General features: G+C 35.9%; 1 protein-coding gene across 4 annotated transcripts in view; it reads right to left on the reverse strand.

The window, feature by feature from the left end:
* The window catches only part of LOC105205832 (protein timeless homolog), a 118,105-nt gene that overhangs the window by 93,151 nt on the left and 2,820 nt on the right, over positions 1-22,134 (reverse strand). For all 4 annotated transcript variants that reach the window (XM_039449969.1, XM_011175361.3, XM_011175362.3 and 1 more), the window contains exons 6-15: positions 22,015-22,110; positions 21,681-21,844; positions 15,325-15,442; positions 14,922-15,184; positions 14,122-14,254; positions 13,896-14,050; positions 12,798-12,931; positions 12,558-12,708; positions 12,363-12,443; positions 6,618-6,715 (exon numbers count right to left, since the gene is read on the reverse strand). In XM_039449969.1, coding sequence (XP_039305903.1) covers positions 6,618-6,715; positions 12,363-12,443; positions 12,558-12,708; positions 12,798-12,931; positions 13,896-14,050; positions 14,122-14,254; positions 14,922-15,184; positions 15,325-15,442; positions 21,681-21,844; positions 22,015-22,110 — 1,393 coding nt within the window. The remainder of the gene's footprint in view (positions 1-6,617; positions 6,716-12,362; positions 12,444-12,557; positions 12,709-12,797; positions 12,932-13,895; positions 14,051-14,121; positions 14,255-14,921; positions 15,185-15,324; positions 15,443-21,680; positions 21,845-22,014; positions 22,111-22,134) is intronic.

A 22,134-nucleotide genomic window follows, 5' to 3' on the forward strand; every position in this document is an offset into this window, starting at 1 on the left:
CCCCCGTCGAGAGCTGAATCCCGGGCCAGTCTCCATCCCGGCCCATTTACATATCTGTATTATTCAAGCACGACTGTTATTCAATTTCTACGCAACTCGTAAATGCATTATTATTTAATCGAGTCGCACGCCGCCGCGCCGGGTGGGGCTCGCTGTGTGCGACGCGTCGTACAAAAGGGTGTACGAGACGGGAAACAGCGAGGCACGGACGCGAAATGTCAGTCAACGATCTATCTCGGCTAATTCGTCGTCTGCGGTGATCAATTATTAACGCGATTCAGTATTCTTTCCGCCTGTCCAGTTGTAAAGGGCTGGCCAATTCCAAATATATTTGTAGATTCCAGTCGCGAGAATTTTCATTTCAAGATTCGCGCGTAATTTCGTTGCTTCTGTTTTTACATGAAAATTAACGCAAAATTTAAACTTTCAAAAAACACGGTGATGCCGCCGCTACTATGATTCGGTGTTTATTATATTGGAATTTTCATACTTTTTTAATCTGACGCACGATAGCGCTTTTTTTTATTTGTCTGACAAAGTTTAAATTCCACTGTGTGCTAGTGTTAATACAAATATTCAAATATTTTTCGAAACCATAATCTCAATATGTACATTTCCCGTAACCGCTGCGACGAAACGTAAAAATTTCGAAAAAATTCCGACTACGCCGACGACGTTCGTGCTTTCGCGCGCAAATTTTTTACATTGATTTGCATTCATGGTGAAACCGTAGCCGTTAACTGAGGCAATTTCATGGAATTTAACCTTCAATCATAACTTCATTAACTGCCACCGAGGGAGACCTACCGTGAGAGCTTACGTGGGGCTAAAGTGCCCTCGATGTACCCCCCTGCATATCATTTGTAGCGCAGCTATAACAGCTTCAGATAGCGTCGAGAGTAACATTCACCCTCTTGGTTATCTTTCTTTCTTTTTAACTGCCGATTCTCCCCAGGATGGGTTTAGAGGCTAGAAGAAAGAGTAAAGCCAGCGGATATATTTCACATGAATATCTCCCTAGGTATGCCCGGACAAGAATGGTAAAGATAAAATATCTAGCGTCAATGAAGAAAGGGAAAGGGAGAACGAGCAAACGGGGGAAGGCATGATGAAATGAATGAACTCGTTGAGTACCGCTTTTGCATATTAATGGTTATACGTCGTTAGGGAAGAGGCTATCATATCTCCGACACCGGGGAAAACGACAAAAAAGAAACATTAACGCGCCGCGGTTGTCTCCTCGATACTGAAACACCGCTAAATGTCGGGCTGGAGCACCCTCTGAACGCTCCACTCGATACCCGGCTGACACTCAAGTGTATAAACGTTTGTATTTCTTCGTAAGAAGTCATTCAGAGAATTCTTAAATTTGCGTTGAAAATATTCATTTAGGAATTTGTATTATGCAAAGTGATACAAGTAAAAACGGAGATTGTTTGATAAAAAAATGTAAAAAAAAGGTTTATTTTTTTATAAGTAATAGAGATGGAAAAAAAACAGGCATTTTTTATTCAGAATAAAAAACCGAATAAAATCCAATTTTTTTGTATCAAAAATTGAAAAAAGATACAGAATTTATTTTCTTTTGTATTTATAGTTTAAACGTTCGATATTATTTAGTATTTTTTTTATAATTTCAAATCGAAACGTTCTTGCATTGTTACGAAACATAATAAGTTATAAACGTCTTTTTGTTAATAAATAAAAGTTCATAAATAAAATGATTTTTATGTGTCTTTTATCATATCTTTTTATGTTAATTCATAAATTTCTAGTGATTAAATAAATGTAAAAGAGATGTGTTGCTTAAATTCGCGTATTTTCACACATTTAAAAATTTAAATATACATAAAATGATAAAAATGAAAAAATAGAGATTATCCGATAAAACTATTTAAAACAATTTTATTTACTTTTTTCATAAGAAATTATTCAAAAGATTTTTAAATTTACGTTTCAAATATTTATTTAAAAATTTATATTACACAAAGTCAGAAATTCAAAAATAGATGCTCGATAAACATATAAATTTCACAAATATTTATATTACACAGTCATAAAAATATATATAATATGATCGATCGACCAAACAAGATTTTTCTCGAAAAAAGATATGTATTTAAATGCATTGAAAGTCAACAAGTAAATTTAAAAAATATAGCTTTTTATATCCGACCTTTCTTCGAAAAGATGAGTTGCGGATTCTACTACCCTGATTTCAAAAACCAAGATTGGTAAAAACATAAAATCTTTTGCAAAATCAACAAATTCAACAAGGGATATTATGGACATTGGCTTATTCCGAAATCGCACGAGGTAATACAGTGCACTGCAATTTGATCGAGGAAAAGCGGACGTAGCAAACGATTCTGTCGAAATTACCTCAAGGACCGATGTCCGGGGAGGAGGAAGGACGGCTACGAGAATGCAAACATATGGTAGCGATCGCTCGAGCAAGCACAGGATGTAAATTTCATCCCTTGCTCCGCTTCAAATCCCCGAAACGTCATTTCGATTTGATTACTGTGCGCTATAACGAAGTAAAAAGGATAATACCACGATGCAGCAAAAAAAGCAAAATAATCAATCGATTGGCGTGCTGTAAAGGATTCAGAAGTTATAGGGATTTAGCGGGTTTGGCGGTCTAAACGCCAATCCCGCTATTGCTCATTAACTTCAGTTCTTACAATTGGTACGCAACACAACGCCAAGAACAAGTTGATTGCAAGAATAATGCATATTTTCCGATAACATCTTCATTTTACCAAGCGTAGAGAGAAGAATCGTCGGAGGGTTGCTTCAAAAGTTGCGCGAAAAAGAATGAAACTCGGAACAAATGTTGGTAGTACATCTGTTGTTTACCCTGCGTCTTGTACTAAATAATTCTCGTTCGTTCCTATGGCTTCACGCCACTCGGAAGGAAGACGAAGTTTCCACCCCGATAAAAGTTCTTTCATACCTCTCGAAGCCACTTCTCTTTCTCAACATACAGCCGAGATCCGGCGTCTCCAATCTACGTATTTTAGGTGCACGGCACTTTTCCAGGAAATGTCAGAGATGACTTTCTGCCGCATTACGGTAAATAAGGAAAGTTATTATGGCAGTACAAACCCGATAAGAAAGGAGTGAAACGATCTATGAAGTGAAACGATCTAGTGTATTTGCGAAATATGGAAAATCACAAAGCTGCTTCTGCGAGCATTTTGAAAAGATGAGTAGAAAGAGTTTACATTAATAATATTGCATCGGGGAGATATAAATAAAATAGCAATATTTGTGTTTGAGTTCATTTTGTGACGAGACGAACTTTACGTTAAAAATTTCGCTACCATCACTTTGAGAATTCGTGAATACCGATACAATGAGAAAAGCCGAAATCTTTAGTGAAAGAAACACGTTAGTTAATCAAACGTGTATACAAATGGAACAGTTACAAAGGGTAGCGTCGTTCGTACGAGCGTGGCATGCAAATTTCGTCACTATGCCTCAGACGTTCCGCCAAGACTTTTCAATTCGACCTTCATTCATCAAACCTTCGACTTCGAGGAGAAAAGAACACATGGGCTGACTACACGCGAGCATCCATCACCCATTCGGTCTAACAAGTTGGAATCGAGCGAAGAGAAGAGAAAAATCGTGCTGAAGTACAGCACATCTTCCTCCACTTCCTATTCTCATACTTCGCACTAAAGCAAGTCGATGAAACGTATCCTTTATACATGGCAGCCAGTACCGTTCTATTCGCAGACAGACATGAATAAATAAAAGCTTTCCGGTATGCTACGAAACCTCTTCGATATTGATCGCGATTATTTATAAATGTTGTTGATGAAGTATCCCTGTCACGGATGACAAATAATCGTTTGTTCCTCTTTCGATCTGACCTCTCTGACCTCCTTTCCATAAAGTTTATAGTAAAACTATTTTCTTCTCGAATCATTAATAAGTCCGAGAGACAGTTTACTCGGAGAGCATCTACGTGTCCAAGTTGTCACGCATAATCATTCGACCACGTAAGAAGAGAAGTACGATCGAAAATTTCCGTCGTCATTTTCGTACAGAATTCAGAGATGAAGGATTAAACTTTCACGGGGCGAAATGGTTTACTCTCCGACTAAAATTGTCCCCTGGATTTATTTATGATTCAAGAAGAAAAATTCGCGGATGATAACTTTAAACTGCGAAACCAATGTAACAAAAGTATCGATATAAAAGAATTAAAATAACATTTACAATAAGCAAACTGTTACGCACACGTATTAAACGTGCACGGATTAAACGTACTCCGATGAATTCCGTATTTTACTGCGAAGTGTAAACTAGAAACAGCTTGTCTCGCGAATCACCCGACAATTTCCGCCGTGTGCTTTATCAACGCGAAACAGATACTCTATTATGTACAGCGTATGCAAAGCCATCGGGATATGGCCGAGTCGCGGGGTACAGCCATCCGGAAGTGTGTGCCGAGGCAGCCGAAGCGGAAAAACAACTTCAATCGACGAAGCCAAAAGCTCCGGATCGACTGATTCCGCTTGCCCGCGACAAAATCCACACACTGCGCCAGACACTGGAATATACTTGGCTTTATTTGCAAATAACTTCCTTTGTCGCTACGTCGAATCGCTCATGTTGATAAATGCGATTATTATTATCATTATTATTATTATATCAAACGCGATACTTTTGCATATATCACAGAATGAAAACAATGAAGTGAAAATATAAGACCTTTGAGATTTAGGAAGTTAAATTTTGTCTCCACTTTCAGAGCATTGACGATTTCAAAATAGATTATTCCATCGGCGCATAATCTCGGAAATCAATAAATCGTGAATTTTCAATTTTTGACGTTAAATATTTATGTGAGTGATACTGTCGCAGCGCTCTAAAATGCATTAAAAAAATAAAAGATAAGATCCGGTCCATCTTGAAAATCACTTCTTTATAGAAAGAAGAGAACAATCGATTTAACGCATAAAGATTGCGCGCGAGATTTCTGACGCGTGCTGGAGATAATGGCAAAGTGCTTCAGACGTACTCACGTCGTAAAATAAAACAGTCTGGATGTCGGCGTTGATGTTTTATATGAAACACACTTTAGGTGAATACTGCACGCCGACTACCGTACGTCGACTACGTTGGCAGTATATAAAGAGAAAGATTAACATTTAACGACTTTATCAGCCAGGTGCCATCTATAGAATGAGAAGCACATGACAGTATCGTCATGTCGTAAGTTGTGGAATTCGGTGCAACAGATCGTAATTCATACGATCGTAAACGTTCTTTATTACACTGACATTCATGGCGATGGATAAACGTACGGAAGGAAGTTGAACGCGTAGTGCGTAACGAGACATTACGAGTGCGGACGTATGATTCTAATTTATCGATTGATCAATTATCGCATTACGCAACTTCGTTCTGTAAAAGCTGTATTTTAGTACAATGCGATTGATCAGATGAATTAAAAAAAAAAACTCGCCTCATATTCGTAATGGATAAATTTAAACAAAAATTTTATACAAATATCTCGGTCAATTTTAACAAAAATATTTAAAAAATATCAATTTTAATCTTGTAAATTATAAATTATAAATTTTATAATTTTGTATTTTTGATTACAACAACTTGTAATTAAATTACAATTTCTTAAATTTTATTATAAAAGAAACCGCTGACGCGTTTTACGTACTTTAACTTGTATATAAGTGTTCAATAGTAGTGGCAACTTTTGTAGAATAAAATTGCGCTTGCGTTATAAATCAAGAGAAATTCTAAAACGCGGTAATTATCTTTCTTCATCAAAATAAGCAAATTGTTTTTGAAGAGTAATGTTAAAATTAAAAGATTTAAAATGTATATGGTAGCTATTATTGTGACGGTAATGAACAGAGATAAATACGTGGCGAGCTTGGATCGTCGCGAAATCTCGGCACTGAATAGCGTAGTTATTCACACATAAATTAGGCGCGTGAAATGAATACCAACGGCGCGTTTAATTAAATTTGTGTCGTGATATATGCGCCAGTTATTACAAATCGTCCCTGCAAGGGTAACGCGTCCCGAATGAATTCATGTATTTAATTTATCTTTCTTCTTCTGTGATGCGGCCTTAGCAGAAAATACACAAAAATAGATATTATTAGCACACTTTCGTTAGTACGTTCACGTTTTTCTTCCAAAATGTTGAGTAAACTTTATAATTCAATAAATCAGCAGTCGTAACGAACTCTCCTTCGTAAAGGAAGGAAAACAGCTCATTACTTCCATGCTTAACTTAATAACAGACTTTGCTCTTTATAATTAGGCGGACGCAAAGCAGGAGCTACTCTTTTCTCACAGGGTTATGTATGCAGAGAGGATATAAGTTTCTCGATAGACTAAAGTTGTACTGGCAATCCTCAGAAGAGCGAAAAGTGCTAACGACCCGTGTTTTCAAAGTACCAAGTTTCAAATCCGTTTCGGACGAATATCTGGTAATTATCAATACATAACGTTTCATTTCCTATCCGGTTAATCCGCGTATTGTCGCCAATTCATTTAAATGATCTTAAGAACAGCATTGAGAAACGCTCAATGTTCATTACCAAGTATATAAAATTAAAATTACTCACCGCCCAGCTCAGCAAAGAAGATTTCGTGAAGAGCTAGAAATTCTTCCTCGGGAAGTATGTCCACTTTTCCGAAGCAATCATTCTCTGGCCAAATGTCTCTGTAATATAATTGTATATCATCAATTTTTAATATCCGCATGTAAAATATAATATTAACATGTTATATAATAATATTAATGACTATGACATAAGAGAAGCTTAGCAACAACAACTTAATAGCATGATAACGTTACGCCATCGTAAGCAAGCAGTTTACTAGCTCTGATATACATATAACAATGTACCGTTCTCGTATATATAACATATTACAAACTGCACAAACTTCATATTTCATAAGGCTGCAAAAATCGATATATCACATACCGAACATTATATATTAGATTGAATCTCTGTTGTGAATCGCGTGAGATGAAAAATTTTATAATGCGAAAATAACTGTTACAACGTCAAACACATTAATTTTTAAAAGACTAAAACTTATTGCAATTTTTAAATACGCTCGTAAAATCAGATAGCATTTTTTTGTGAAAAATTATTTCAAGTTATATTTCTCGTAAATTGCGATATTAAATTGAAAATAAAATCATATAAAAGTTTTTTAATCATGTAACATATAAACTAATAAATTTATACATTATTAATAAGGTCGATGTGATTAAATAAAGCAAGTTCATTATCTGAAGTTACACGACTAAGGAAGATTCAGTAGAGTGCAGTGCAGCGACGCGATGAGAAGTCCGAGTGGCAAACTCAATGAGTCTCGTAGAAGGTTCCTTTGAGCATGAGAACCTCACCACGATCTACACCAACATCGGACTCCTTGCGTCAAGTGCTCACACCCAACCCTCATTCTTCGTCGACCTACCTACCTACGCTACCGTTCATACTGACACACATGCATCTCCTTTACAAAGTATCTGTGTATCTTAGGGCCACAAAGCGGAAAGTGCCACCGCCATCGTCAGACGAAGAAATAAGGAAGAGAGGCAACGCTTACGTACGCTAAGAGAGAAGAAAGACTTTCGAAGCTGAGCATAGCAAAGAAGCAAGCTTTAATCTACATATTTAACTTTTGTTAAATTTATCGCTAAAATTTATTACGACGTGTGTTTGCAATTCAGAATTATTTTTACAAAATTTAGCAACTAAAAAACTGAATTATACACAATTTCGTACATTTGTTTAAATTAATCATTTATCAAGATTTTTAATAATTTTATTTTTTGTATAAAAGATTTTTTGTTTTGTATAAATGTCTCAGTACTTATTTCCAATCATATATAATTTTTAAGTAATTCGCCCCTCAACATACCTTTTTTAAAAAAAAATTACATCCAAGGTAGATAAAAGCTAGCTTAGTTGGGTCTGAGACACCCTATATACTTTATGAGAATTCAGAAAAAAAAAAGAGAACAGATGGTCGTGTGCGAACGTGACCAGGAAACAAAGATAAAGTCACGTCTTCAGGAACGCCCCGAAGAAAGGTGTAGCTAATGGTAGAACACTTTTAACCTTACATTACATGACGGGATGGCTCTCAAACATCACTTCATTCGTTTTAAATGTTCACTAAGACAGAACTTTTAATCATATGTAAAAAGATAAAGACTTTCAAAAAAATATTCTCATGGGCAAACAAATTTTGCGTTGTCAAGTAGCTTCCAAATTATTTACATAAAATTTTATTGTAATAATTAAGAATTGTTCTTTTTGCAAACTACAATATCTATAAAATTTAAAAAATTTTTTAATACATTTTATTAATTTTCTCAGTAATACTGATATTACATTTCAAGATTCTCAACAGATTATCAATTATTACTCAATTTCAATTTGAAATAGATTAAATTTAATACATTCTTATATTTTTATAAAATGTTAATAATTTTTTTATTTTTCATATTTGTAAAGCTAATCTTTAATCTATAAGCTGCAAAAATTTACAGCTAAAAAAGATTATAACTGTATAAAATTCTGATTATATAAATGATTGAGCACAATATTCATATAAAATTCAAACCAAAGAGAAACAAGGCATTGCAAAGTATAAAAGGTACAATAAAAATTATAATATTACGATGATGGATTCTTTTATCAATACTTTTGCAATGTAATCACAGCTTTCAGCCGTAAAAATAACAATGGTGATAAAAATCTTTTCTTCTTCCCTTCATTGTCACAGCGCGATTGATAATGAAAATCGTTCCTACTTTACTCCGTCCTAATAGCGGCGGAGTCGCATTAAAATCCGGAGAATTGGATTTGGTCACTTGACATGAAATCGCACTTAGTTGCAATTGTACTATATAAAAGCGAAACGTACGGTTCTAACGCAGATACGTGCAGATATATGCACATAGAACGTGTTTCGTTTTATGCGTATACACACGACACACATTCGTACGTTCACAATATGCGACTCGGGTTGAAATCAAGTCCGAACATGATCCATCCACGTTTACACGCGAGCAGGCACGTAATCCCTACAGTATACGTCAGATGAGTCGGCAGCTAGCGTATAAAAAACGTTAAAAACCAAATTCAAATCTGGGGCAAGAGTTATTATAAAATGTCAAATGTATAACCATGATATTTCCTCATGACATACATAATTCTAGTTAATATATTATTAAACTAAGCCTGTAATAATTAAAGATTTAATTAGCTAAGTAATCCAGTTGAAATTAGAGAAATAATTTTACTGTCGATTTACATCATTAATTTATAAACAGATGTTCAATTTTAATCTTGGAATTTTCAGAAAAAAAAAGAACTGGTATTTAGATAAGAAATCCCGAAATGGACTTATAATCCATTTCATAATCGCGATTCATAGCGCGCTGCATAGCGCGTTTCAACTTCGTAGGTCAAGAGAGTCTGGTCCACTTTCGAAAGCTTTCCGAAATTCTCTCCGTTGGAGATGAATCCAATAAGCCGACGCAAGCGAGAGAACGCAAAAGAAGAGGAAGGGTGCTGTCCCCGAAGCGGAAGAAGTGGCTCGTACGACGCTGCTGCTGGTTGCTGGCTGCTTGAATAGAAATTCAGCAGCATACAATCCCCATTATCCCTCGATTTGAAGTTCCGCGACAATGGAATCTCTCAGACGCGCCGCGCCCGTCGTCGTCGTCGTCGTCGTCGTCGTCCGTCGTCGTCGTCGTCATCCTCATCCTCGTCGTCGTCGTCTCTCGACTCAGCGTTCCGACATTCAAGCCAATACCGCTTTGCCAGACATGAAATAGATAATTTCGACACGTCCATTTTCATGCTTGGCAAAGGCTCAAAGTGATGAATCAGCTTTCGGACTCGGATATTAAATTGTCACAGAAAGGTTCTTAAGTATATTTACACTCTGTCTTACTTGTAGCAACTTCTCTTTAAATGTATTCTTATATCTTTTCTATTATTCTATTATAGCTGAACGAGAGATAATAAAATTATTCAAGACAAATATTTCCAACGTTCTTAAATAAACTAGATTTTGCTTCTACATATTAATCACAATATGTAGACAAGCGAACGGAAATTTCGAACTGGTGCTTTGCAAACACAATGAAATCGTTACTGCACTGCGATTATTTAGAGATGAAAAGGAAGAAATGATAAATCGACGCAAATTTTTTTTTCATCGTAATCATCTTACGCAATCCCTAAGTTGAAATCACTGTACTGGTAGGAGGGTCGCAGACGGTGCAAATGGAAAATTAGAGGACTAAAACCGGTAGCCAGACGACGAAGTATTTGCTAGGCAAACGAAACACGATTACCAGAAGCACTACCCGTAACCGAGAAACGAAGACGTGTACGCGAAGAGAACAGGAGGTATTACACTGTTTGTCTTACGTACCTACGTATTACCGTAAATGCCTTATTAACAATATTGTCTGCGCCTAGAAATAGTCTATATATATATGGGGTAGTCAACAGTCTGCTACTTTTATCCCCTTGTGTGCACAAGGTCGGCACGGTCCTGCAGACTTCCATTGTGTACCGGCCATAGTAAACATTACCCCCTATAAAATGGACGGTGGAATATTACGTACAATCTCCCGAAGTAGTTCGCGGCGATGATACCGCGTAAAGAAAAATCGCGGAAGGGACTATAATTTCATAGCTTTATGATAGAGAAAGGCGGCGACGGTAAAACCGACTTTTATCCCCGCGGTTATATCACGGCACTCCAATCTGATAGAACTAATAAAGTTAAAGATTAATGGTACAGCGTTCTCGTATCCGGTATCTTCAGTTAAAACTAGCGTCCTGGTGTAACTGCGTTATTTTTTAAATGTCACCGAGCTCGGAAAAGTAGTTTCAGATTATGAAATTCCGGTGATAAACGTTACTCTCTGATGATATTTACCGAATCATTCCATATAAAGAAAACAACTTTAAGATATTCGCGATCTCTGTGTACGCGTCCGTGTACAGCAAAGGCGAAAATGCTTTGAGACGAGCCGCGTAAAGAATCTATTTACACGTCGACGGAGTTTATCAGCGAGTACATCGAATCTCGCGGAAAGCATCGAGGCAGCGATTAAGCCTTAGAGCGAGAAGGGTTGGCGAAGTGGAATGCAGAAACAAGTTGACGGAGGGACATGACTCATAGGCACATTTAGAGCTGGAACACTTCAAAGAGTTGGTTGGGTACCGGTTCACCCCGGTGAACCGGTGTATACCGACGCGTTACAAGAGCGCGGCAGATCCCTTTCAGATTTAATGTAATGTAAATATCTGCGGCAGTGCAAACGCTTGGCTTTTCGCCAGTTAATTGGCCGTGTGACTGGTCGGTGCACAAAGCCGAAAAAATTTCAGACCGTTCAATAAGCTTAATTAATATATTACGCGAATTACGATCGAACCTGACGAAAATCGCGAGACGGCAATAAGTTTCTCATTAGCCGTTCTTTGTCGACCTTATGAAAAATTAATTTATCAAGTGGAAATAATGAGGATAAAAAACATACATTTTATCTAATAAATTATACACACAAACATACACACTATATAAATAAAAAATAAATGAAATTTATAACTGTTATACGATACAAAATTGTAATATGGATCATGTGGATTTGCGTCATCATTTACAATATTATCTATATTACCTTCGTTCATGTTACTTTGTGTACACGCTTTGGTTTAAGGGATCAAAAATTCATTAAGTTTACGTGAATAAATCCTACGTTCGTACTGACCCTCCAACCCTAACGCAATGAACGCCTTTGTTTGACAAAACAAAGCCCGCATAATCCCCATGATTAATTGACTTACCTCAAAATTGTCTTTTGTTATTAAAAAATATTAAATTCCGTCATAAAAATATAAGCGTCGTATAAAAAGATAAATGGATAGATATTTTTATTAATTTTATATTAAAAATAGCGTAAATTAAAAATTAAATGTTGCGGGAATTAGAGCCATTGTATGTCGGAGACAACGATCTTCTATCGCAAACCAACTTCCATAAAAATTTATACATTAATTGCAAAACATATTAAATTACAAGCGAGAAATTATACGTGATTTTTTTTATCGCAAGTAATAACCTCTCGCATATTTCAGTTAAACAAGGCAGCAGAGTAGTTAGAACTGCTCACTCATTGTAATGCATGACAACGGTTTAGGTGCAAAACTGATTCTTAAAATAAACAACAATGAACAACGTTACTATCGCTCCAGCACAACGAGTTTCACGGCAACGAGTTACTTTCCGGGAATCTCGCTTCTCAAAATAAACAAATCCCTCACCTTGCTGCACGTAGAAGACCAACTGCCTGTTCCAAGTTCCGTTGTCGCATTAATTTCTGAATTCTCTTCATGGCGTCCGCTCTACAAATCAGAACAAACAAAAATCGTGAAACATAGAAGAGAATACTTTCAATCACTTCAATAAACATCAATAATAACGTAAATATTATTCTGTTTATCAATGCTAACACGTACTTTTGATCATCAATAGGCGTATCTAAGGTTGCATCAAATGGCACCATTACAGGTATAACAGCATCGCGCATAACTGCAGATAATTCGGGGCCAATAGTGTCCCAACGTTCTTCCAAAGTAGGAGCCGTAGTTACGTTTTCTTGAGTAGGCTCTGGTTTAAAAAAAAAACCGAATAATTTTTTATATTTAATTTTATATTGTTTTACTCAATACAAAACAATACACACAAACAAATCTTACTTTTTTTCTTTTTGGTCTTTGTTCTCTTTGACTTTGCTTTTTGAACTACGAGATGTCGTGTATTTTTCTGGCAGAATTGTTCAAGCATCTTTAGAAATATGTGAACAGTCGTTACAAGATCCACCAAGTACTGCCTAAAAGATGAACGTATTTATGTAATGACATTGTTTTAAGCTGATAGTAAACTTAAACCGCCTTCCTTCCTGCCTTGTGACAAGAAATTAATTCAATCCCACTACTCGCGCATTAATTTGTCAATTTAGTTCCGGCAACGCGCGCTACCGCCGTCAAAGCCAAAGTTTGACGGAACCGTCGTCCTGTTTTCGTCAGCGTCCCCGTAACGTCAAAGTAGCAGCAACGTGGCATTGCGGTACGTCGCGCCGCCCTTACATTTCCGTCGTGGAAATCCGTGCAAAACCCGTCAAACTCGTAGCAAGTTGAACACCCACCGCCTTTTCCCATTTCGCCGGCCGGAAGGTCGATAAAAGTTGTTTATTCCGCCGAGGAACCGTAGAAGGGAGGAAGAAAACCGGGCGAGTGCGAGCTACCGAGACCAGCCCACCAGCCGCCAAAGAAGAGAAATAGTCGAAAAGGAACGGCATCGGAGGGAGCCAGAGTGGCTTCCTGGTTGGTCGACCGATTGATCCGAAAGTGAATCAATCTGTCTGCGGTAGATAAAACTTTCGGTAAAGAGCGCTTCTCTCTCTCGCTCTCTTCTTTTCGCGATGCAGATTTGCTCGATACAAACGTGCATTGTTCAATGTAGGACTGTAGGACGCCTATCGACGTGTCGCACAACTTTTCACGATACCTACTAAAAATTCGCGAGGAATTCGGGGGAATTGGCAAAGGATTAGCGACTTATTCTGCCAAGTTAAAAAGAAAACGACTGACGATTATCGAAAGAATAAGAAGCGCAAGTACGAAATTTAATTTTTTTTTTCTTTGATAATAATCTCTCATAATTTCTTTAATCGTTTTCCTTCAAATCTTTTAAAACCGCTTTCAACTTTTGACATATAAGTACGTAATCAAGATGCTAAGGTTACACGATTTAGTTCATACGGTGGTGATTATGATGAAATTCTGTTCACTCACCGTGACATTTTAACCTCGTCGAAGCACAAAAGCTGAGAGAGTATAGTTTCCCGATATTCCGGGACATAAAAGATATTGCTTTTAATTATCTTGCTGGATTCTCTAACACCATCATCTCTACTCTTCTCCATTACCATGAGATTGTTAAGAAGCTCCTAAAATGCGAGATATATTTTCGTTATTATCTCTAAATACTCACGGACAGTGGTGAATAACAATTTCCTACCTGATATGCCTTTAATGCCAAATGCAATCTACGAGACCAAAGCGGTATCTTTTTTTTATCGACTATTATCATCTCGTAGTATTGTTCAATTTGTCTTTGCACTAGGTAAAACACTTCTGTAGATATAGTTTCGCTAGATAATAAAATACAATAAAATAAAATAATGCATTTTGATTTCTGATTATTAACAGTACAAAATATTCAAATTTTAAATCGGTATAAAGTGCGTAAAATAGGAATAAAATATTTCATATATTTTTATTTTTATATTATATTTGTAAAAAAATTCGATATCAATCAAACAATCTGTCAATAAAATTTAATCCGACAGAAATGGAGAATCGTATTGGCACGGAGCGCAGCTAACGAATCGTAAACAAAATCCAAACTATATATAATATGCATGCATTGTTTAAACGAGAAGTGTGTAAGTGTAAATGTACAGGATCAGTTTCCTAACTTTATAATCTAAAATAAAATAAGTCTTCGATACAAAAAAAAAAAAAGTTGTTTATTTCAAAAAAATAATACTGTTATAGATATCCCGCGGAACAATGGTCATTTAATAATTCCCATATCAGCAACTGTGAAAAATTCCATGTAAAAATTATTCTATGATGTAAAGTTAGATGGTTCAGCCTATACGCGCGGACACTGGAGAATTTTCTCTCTAGACAAGATCCAAAAGAAAGCGACGATGCGTAAAACGAGTTCGTAAACTGTCTCGCGTTCTGCCTCTTTAGACGAGGTATGCGACAATGTAGACTACGCTATGAGAAAGTTGAAGCGCGAAGATTTACCTTACATATTTCACTTGAAACTTGTAATGTCGATTGAACTCCATGAAGAAGCGTAAGGCCCACAGATAGACAGCCGTTTCCACTGCTTGGCCATGAGTGTCGTTGATAAAGCAAGACCTAGTGAATTTCATCACGGAGTTGTAAACCCCGCTTAGAAATTCTACGCAAAACTCTTTCAAAAAGAGTCGCACGCTAAGAGCAGACGTGCGCTCCTCCTTGGGGTCTTGCAGGCTCATTTTATCCTTACGTCGCTTCACTCTTTTCTGTTACAAAAGACACGTGCCTTCTATTCATACTTGAAGATTTCATTCGTATGATTCGAATATAAAGCATGGTCGGGGCTATTTCGACATTTTTAAACAGTAAGATAGGGAAAAATTATAAATTGATTCGCAAAATTTACCTTATTATGACCGAATTCCAGTGCTTCGATCTTCTGGTATGGTTTATGGCATATCATTTGATTTTCTCCAGTAGCTTTCATATTCTGCACAACGTAAGTACCACCGAATCGCGAGTGCCTATAATCAATTAAATAAAAACATGTCAGAGACTATTTGCGAAATGTATTCTTGAATTTTTCAAGAGTGCAAATGTATCTTAGAATACTATTCAAAATATTGGGAAAACGATGTGTGCATGTACGTTTCAAGCAAAGATTGAATTTCTTGTTTAGTTTTCGCGTCCTTCTCTCCCTTCTCTTCCGTCTATATGCATGAATTGAAAAGCGAGAATAACGTGATCCCTTGCTACTAAAAAGAGAACTGATCATTCAAATCCAATTTCAGCCATGAGTCCCGAAGATTCAATCAATGGAATAGAAGGCAGCTGTCAACGGCAGATAGTTTTTTAAATGACGAAGACGCACACTATACTCTCTCCTACTTTCTTTCCCATGAGAAAAGCTCACTTCCATCAGCAACTTCGCAAAATATTTTTTAAATAAATGATTAACTTTTAAAGTTTATCGAAGTGTATAAGCATCACGTCATAAATAAAGTTCAGACGGACAATTTTTAACATTTCATCTGCAACCTAGGTCTTTTCTGGCGCAAGCGAAATTTTACTTTTAAAGTAAAGATTCGCACACAGCAATCTGAGAAAATGTCTCTCTGTAGATTTCATTCACCTTATAATTTCGTAGTTTATATGACGCTGAATAAAAGTGTCAATGAGCAAAACTCTGTAGATATATACGCAAAAGTAAAACATTTTTAAAATTATACAAAAATTGTATTTATCTTTCTAATAGTTTTAAACAAATATCATCACAAATATTAAGATATTCCAAAAATTATGGTAAAAATATCTGCAATTCAAATTTCACCCACCCTTCGATTGCATGAAATAAGATGTTTACTCAAATTTGATAAAAAACTTTTTTTTTAATTTTTGAATTTTTCGATTCTGTTATACCAAATTCCAGGTAAGAATAGAAAATTGTTTAATGTGACTTTGAAATAAATTTATTTTATTGTGCTTCTAATGCTCCTGAATCATACAATCCCAAAAAAAACTATTTAAATATTAAATTTTGGAAAGTACTAAGATTTAATATAAATTAAGTGTATAACGATCTGTATACAGTACATGGATACAATTTTAGAAGTAAAGAATTTAAATTTGTGAAACACATAACACTAATTTAGTAAACATTACACAAGAGTTGTGCAACTTTGAGAAGCCTTTGAATCCACTCAATATTTTTCAACAATTTTTTTATAATAAAAGTTTAGAGTCTCAAAAATGTAACAGTTCAAACAGCATAATCGAAAAATGATCTATGTTATTAAAAAAAGAAGTTATCAGAGAAAAATCATCAAGCAAAAATAAAGATAGATTTGTAAAAAAACCAATCTATTTTATTGAATTATATTTTTGCAACAAAAGACTTTTAAGACCTGTATAATACTCGTTTTAAAGCTAAAGAGGTGAGTTATATAGCAAGGAAAATATCATGATAAAGAAACTTTACTTTTATGCCTTTTGATTCTAGTTGAGCTCTGAAGCTGAACAATGTCGATAGTGGAGAGACTTCTAACTCCCTTCTCCAACTTTCTATCTAAAAAAGTTAATATAATTAATCAAATATTATAATGTAACTGATATGTAACTAATAAAACTAAAAATATAAATAAAAACAATTTTCTGTTCAGTAAAAGACAAATATTTCCTAGTCTCATATTTCATTTATCATGTATCATTTTTTTCCATATGACGTAAATACTAATCCTAAATAAGAATAAATGGGCTATAAAAAATAGAAAAATAATAACTCTATAAGCTTATAGGAAAAAATGATGTGCGTCTTCGTCATTTAGAAAATTATCTGCCATTGACAGCTGCCTTCTCTTCCATTGATTGAATCTTCGGAACTCATGGCTGAAATTGAATTTGAATAATCAATTCTTTTTAGTAGCCAAGAATAATATTGACATTAAATATTTGCAGATTATTGTTCCCTATCCATTTCAATACACTACAAGGCCTTACAATACTATAATAATGTTTCCTTTTAATTCTCTAATTCTTTGTCATTTACATTAACAAAGTATGATTACAGACAACCAGACAAAAAATGTTATAGAAAGATCTGCTTTAGCTGTACTCGGAGAAACTAAAATAATTATTTTTTTCATATTTTATTAAATGAACAATCCGATGGTACCCAGTGAATATCAAGTTATATAAATGTTAGTTGTAATTTCTCACGAATGTGTTGTACAACAGTTGCATTGCTGAGTGGAAAATTAGAACATTTATATGTATAATTGTAACCTGTATTTGTTGGATATTAACTAAAATTACGTTATATGATAAAAGTGCATTAAAAATTCAGTTTAGAGTTTAAATTAGCAAAATACGTCAAGTCACAGTCATTCGCCAGACGATTGTAGAAATGATACTTTTTTCCCGGAGCACAGTAAAAACATCTTTTCGTAACAGAGAGAAGTTTTAAGAATGGTCACGGCGTCGATTTAGCTATAGATTTATTCTCAGATTTCATATCTCGAGTCTATCTTTGTCTCGTAAAACACAAAACTGATGTTGAGATCTGAGAAACGATTATGTGTGAATTCGAACCTCAATCTCTCAAACTTCTCTTTACCAGAGATCACATAAACGCGCAAATATATTAATTGATAAAATAATGCACTCACTGAGTTGCTTCACAGATGCCGTTTTCTCGCACAGCATCCGATCGGCGACGAAACGAAGATCGACATAGCAGCGACAAGGACAACCGAAAAATCCCGTAATATTACGCGACGTAGCCCGGGAGAGCCGTTTAAACGAGTACACGCGTAGACACAGTGAACAGAGAACGGAGCAATTTGCTCCTGTTCGAGAATTTTCTACCATAATCACACGACGACTAAACAGTACACTTCACTCGACACACTCGCGGTATTCCACTGGCATGGACGACGAGCAAATACGCGCGCGGAAAGTTTTCGAAACGACAGACAAATGACGTCATACTTCGCATGAACAAGCGATCATGCATTCTACGCATCGTATGACCCACGCATCGAGACGATCGTCCGCTGTACATCGGTACTCCCAACACCGTATCTACGCACAATTCAGATTTGTAAGACGCGAGAAGGACGGGCATTGAACCGGCGCGCGGTGCGACAAACATGGCATTAACGCTGTAAGCAGCAGCGGTCAGCGAGTCAGTAGCCAGAAGTGTCGGCCGGTAATGGCGACTCGACGTATCGGTAGCCGAGCGACGGCGGAGACGACCGAGCGCCGGCGAGCGACGTCACGGCCGCTCGGCGGCGTTCGGTCGTCTCCGCCGCCGATCGGCTGACACGTCGAGTCTCCGTGCCGGCCGGCACTGCGCATTGTTGGCTGACTCGGCTGACCGCTGCTGCGCAGTACTATTATACTGTGGCGTAGTGGTACGACTGGTACCGTTATCGGAGCACAGTCCCCGCTGGTGCTGCCATCGCCATATTGGTTTCAATTCTACCAGACGTACGCGTACGCGGTATGATTCTCGTGTTTCGAATTGTACGGAGAATAATGAGAGTGTAGGATCGAATATGGGATAGCGGTTTTGATACGTGGTGTCGTGCGTACAAACGATCGTACTCCTTCGTGCGACGTTGCGTACTTTTTGCGTCGTTTCAAGTAGAGCTTTCACAGGCACGCATTCGCTCGAGTGTAACGAAAGAACGAGCAAGGACGAATTAGAATACTGTGAATATTGAATGCGAGCTACAAGTTATCGTGCGATATTAAAATTCTTGATCGGGAACGAATCATTTCGACTTTGTCCGTAGTATCTAGGTGAAGATTCATTCGAACGACACTCGTCACTGACTCAGCCTAGTCGTGTAACATCGCACGTTAACGAGGGGATAGCATCCATGGAGCAGCTCGGTAAGTTTATTATTTGATTAATTACTACATAGGCCAGTGTTTATAAATTTCGTACGTAATTTCCGAAAGTAGTTAGGTGTGATCTTATTCCTTCTTCATACAGCACACGATCGAAATTTTGGGATCTTTTAAATCCAGTGTGACGTTAATAAAAAATAATAAAAAAAACCATTCTATTAAAAAAAGAATTTTAATTTAAGAGAATAATTTCCTCTGTGTATCAATAAAATCCTATAAAAATCTATGATTTTTAAAAATAAAAAATAAATTTCCTACAAATTCCAGATTTTCCCAGTAGGAAATATCCTATTGAATAATTACACCAAATTCAATAATCAAAAGATACAATCTCTTAATCAATAAGAGATCAATAAGATATTGCTTGAGCATTAAATTTGATGCAATTGTAATGTTCAATTATTAAATTTGATGCGACTTTATGAATAAGTGATTAGATAGGATTCGAATTGCAGATATCTTTATGTGATAAGTTTTGAGACACTTTACTTATTTACACAAAATCGTAAACATGATAATTTTTGCATTATAATTGTAAAAAAATCTCAAAAAACCTTAGGTGCTCTCTACAGGCCAGATCACATAAATTACAAAATTGACACCTCTAAATATCACATAAATTACAAAAAATGAATGAAATCTATTGGGAGACAACCATTTATAAGGCTGAGTATGAGATCCTTTTTCAGAAATAAAAGGACAGCAGAATCTGGAGTCTCCCTTAAAATTTGAGTTAAAAAACTAATTGGTAATGCAATAGAGTCTAATGAAAATGAATTTATCATGATTTTTTGAAAGCCTAGAAAAGTAAAAATACTTGAACTGGGTAAGAAAACCAAGACTGCAGGCGGAGAGAGTAAGAATAGGATTGCAAATGGAGTAATATGCATTTAGCGATATGGAAAGATTACAACTTTTTTTAAGAGAACAATTTCAAATAGATTTTTTTATAATTCCTATACGAAACGGTAACGTGAAAACAATAAATGGAAATAAATAAAATAAAAATGATACGTCGAGCACGTACATGGCGCAGCTATCCAATTTTGCTCCTATGTTTACTATTGCTATCAAAAAGAAATCTGTGTTCGTGACACAGCTAGGCGCTGCTTTATCGTTTTCCGATCAAATTATCTTTCCATCGATCGATCGAGAACACGCGGAAGGCGGAGGGATCTTTTCACCGCACATCCAGTCCCTTTCAACTCGTAAAAAGCCTTTCGCAAAGACGTGGATGCGCGCATCCACGGGCTTCTGGAACGCGCTTGTTACAAGAATACGGCTCGCTTCTCTCCAACAAGTGGATAAAAGCTTCTATTCATGCTTTGGGTGGCCCTACCTTAAAAACTAGGTCATATTCATTATACGCATATCGCGTCGCGAACATACCGCGATAACTCCCAAAGGTATCTGTCAAGTAGCAATCGGCGCCTTTTAGTCAATCCCATTTTATACGATCACGGGCTTTTAGCTGTGGCCGCTCATTAAAGCGGTAATTATGCGGTAGCTATTCGCATTAAGTGCATTCTCCCGTATATCACAGTAAAAACGTACGGATAATATAGCTAACATAGGAGTAAAATTGAATCAAGTTCACAGATATGACGCACGATGCATCATCATATATCTTACAAGTCGACGAATTAAGTACATGTTAAAAGAGTGGTTTAATTCAGAAATCATTGATTTTAAGAAAATCTTTGTCGAATTTTTAACACGAGTAAAAATGCTGCTTATTTCAAATGATTATATGTAAATATCGTTTTATATTATATAAAATTGTTGTTGGAACAATTAATTTAAAACTTAATGTGTTTCATTTTTCCTCTAAATTTGTTTAAATTTGTAAAACTGTAAATAAATTAGTGCAAATTATGTTTATCATTATTTTATAAATAGTACAGAGAGTATTCCAAAATTGAAACACATGTAATTTTCTGTGCTAGATATCATGCAGTTATTATAAAAAATTTACAGAGAAAAAAAGTCTACAAGCGCGTGCTGCCTCTAATTCATGCGTAACTTACTGTTAGAATGTTCATTCATTAACTGTAAATTGTTCTCATTTAAAAATTGCTCAGACACAATTTTGGGCACGTTCTACTGAAAGCTTGCAATGTTTGCATCATTTGTCCTTGTTTAATATTTGACAAACAACAAAAAAATGATTCCAAAAGCGTTGCAAGCGTTAAGTAGAACGTGCCCTTTGCTGTCAGTGGAAAAAAAATTTCTTCTAGCATAAAGTATATTTCATCTGCATGAATTCAGGAACATCCAATTACTGGCATTGTCTTATTAATAAATTAATAAATTTCTTTTATCGATAAGTAATAGTACATATAGACTCACCTTGATCCAGCGTATTTTTTTACTTTGTTTATTTTTTCGCGCAGTTCTTTTTGTCGCAAGGCTACGAGAGTAGCCTCGTCATTTTCCCTTTCAGCGGTACTACGTTGCAACCCAGATGTAGCCAACACGCTTGCATTTTGCTCACGTAACATTAAAGATATAATCTAGCCGAGAAAATAATACTGTTATTTACGAGTTACAAGTTAACGAGTAATAAACAAATTCTTAGTAACAATATTTTTATAAAATCATATTATGAAAATTTTCTTTTATAAAAATATAAAACTATATCAAAATAGGTTAAATAAATATATAATTAGTATGTTGCATGTACCTCTAAAATTTGCATATGATATTGTTGTTCTTGATTGTTACTGACAATGAACAACAAAATATCCACTATGCCTGACGCATGAAACGCAAATAATACCTATAATCAAATTCCATATGTGAT

Source organism: Solenopsis invicta, chromosome 5, assembly GCF_016802725.1.
Source record: "Solenopsis invicta isolate M01_SB chromosome 5, UNIL_Sinv_3.0, whole genome shotgun sequence".
NCBI lineage: Eukaryota > Metazoa > Arthropoda > Insecta > Hymenoptera > Formicidae > Solenopsis > Solenopsis invicta.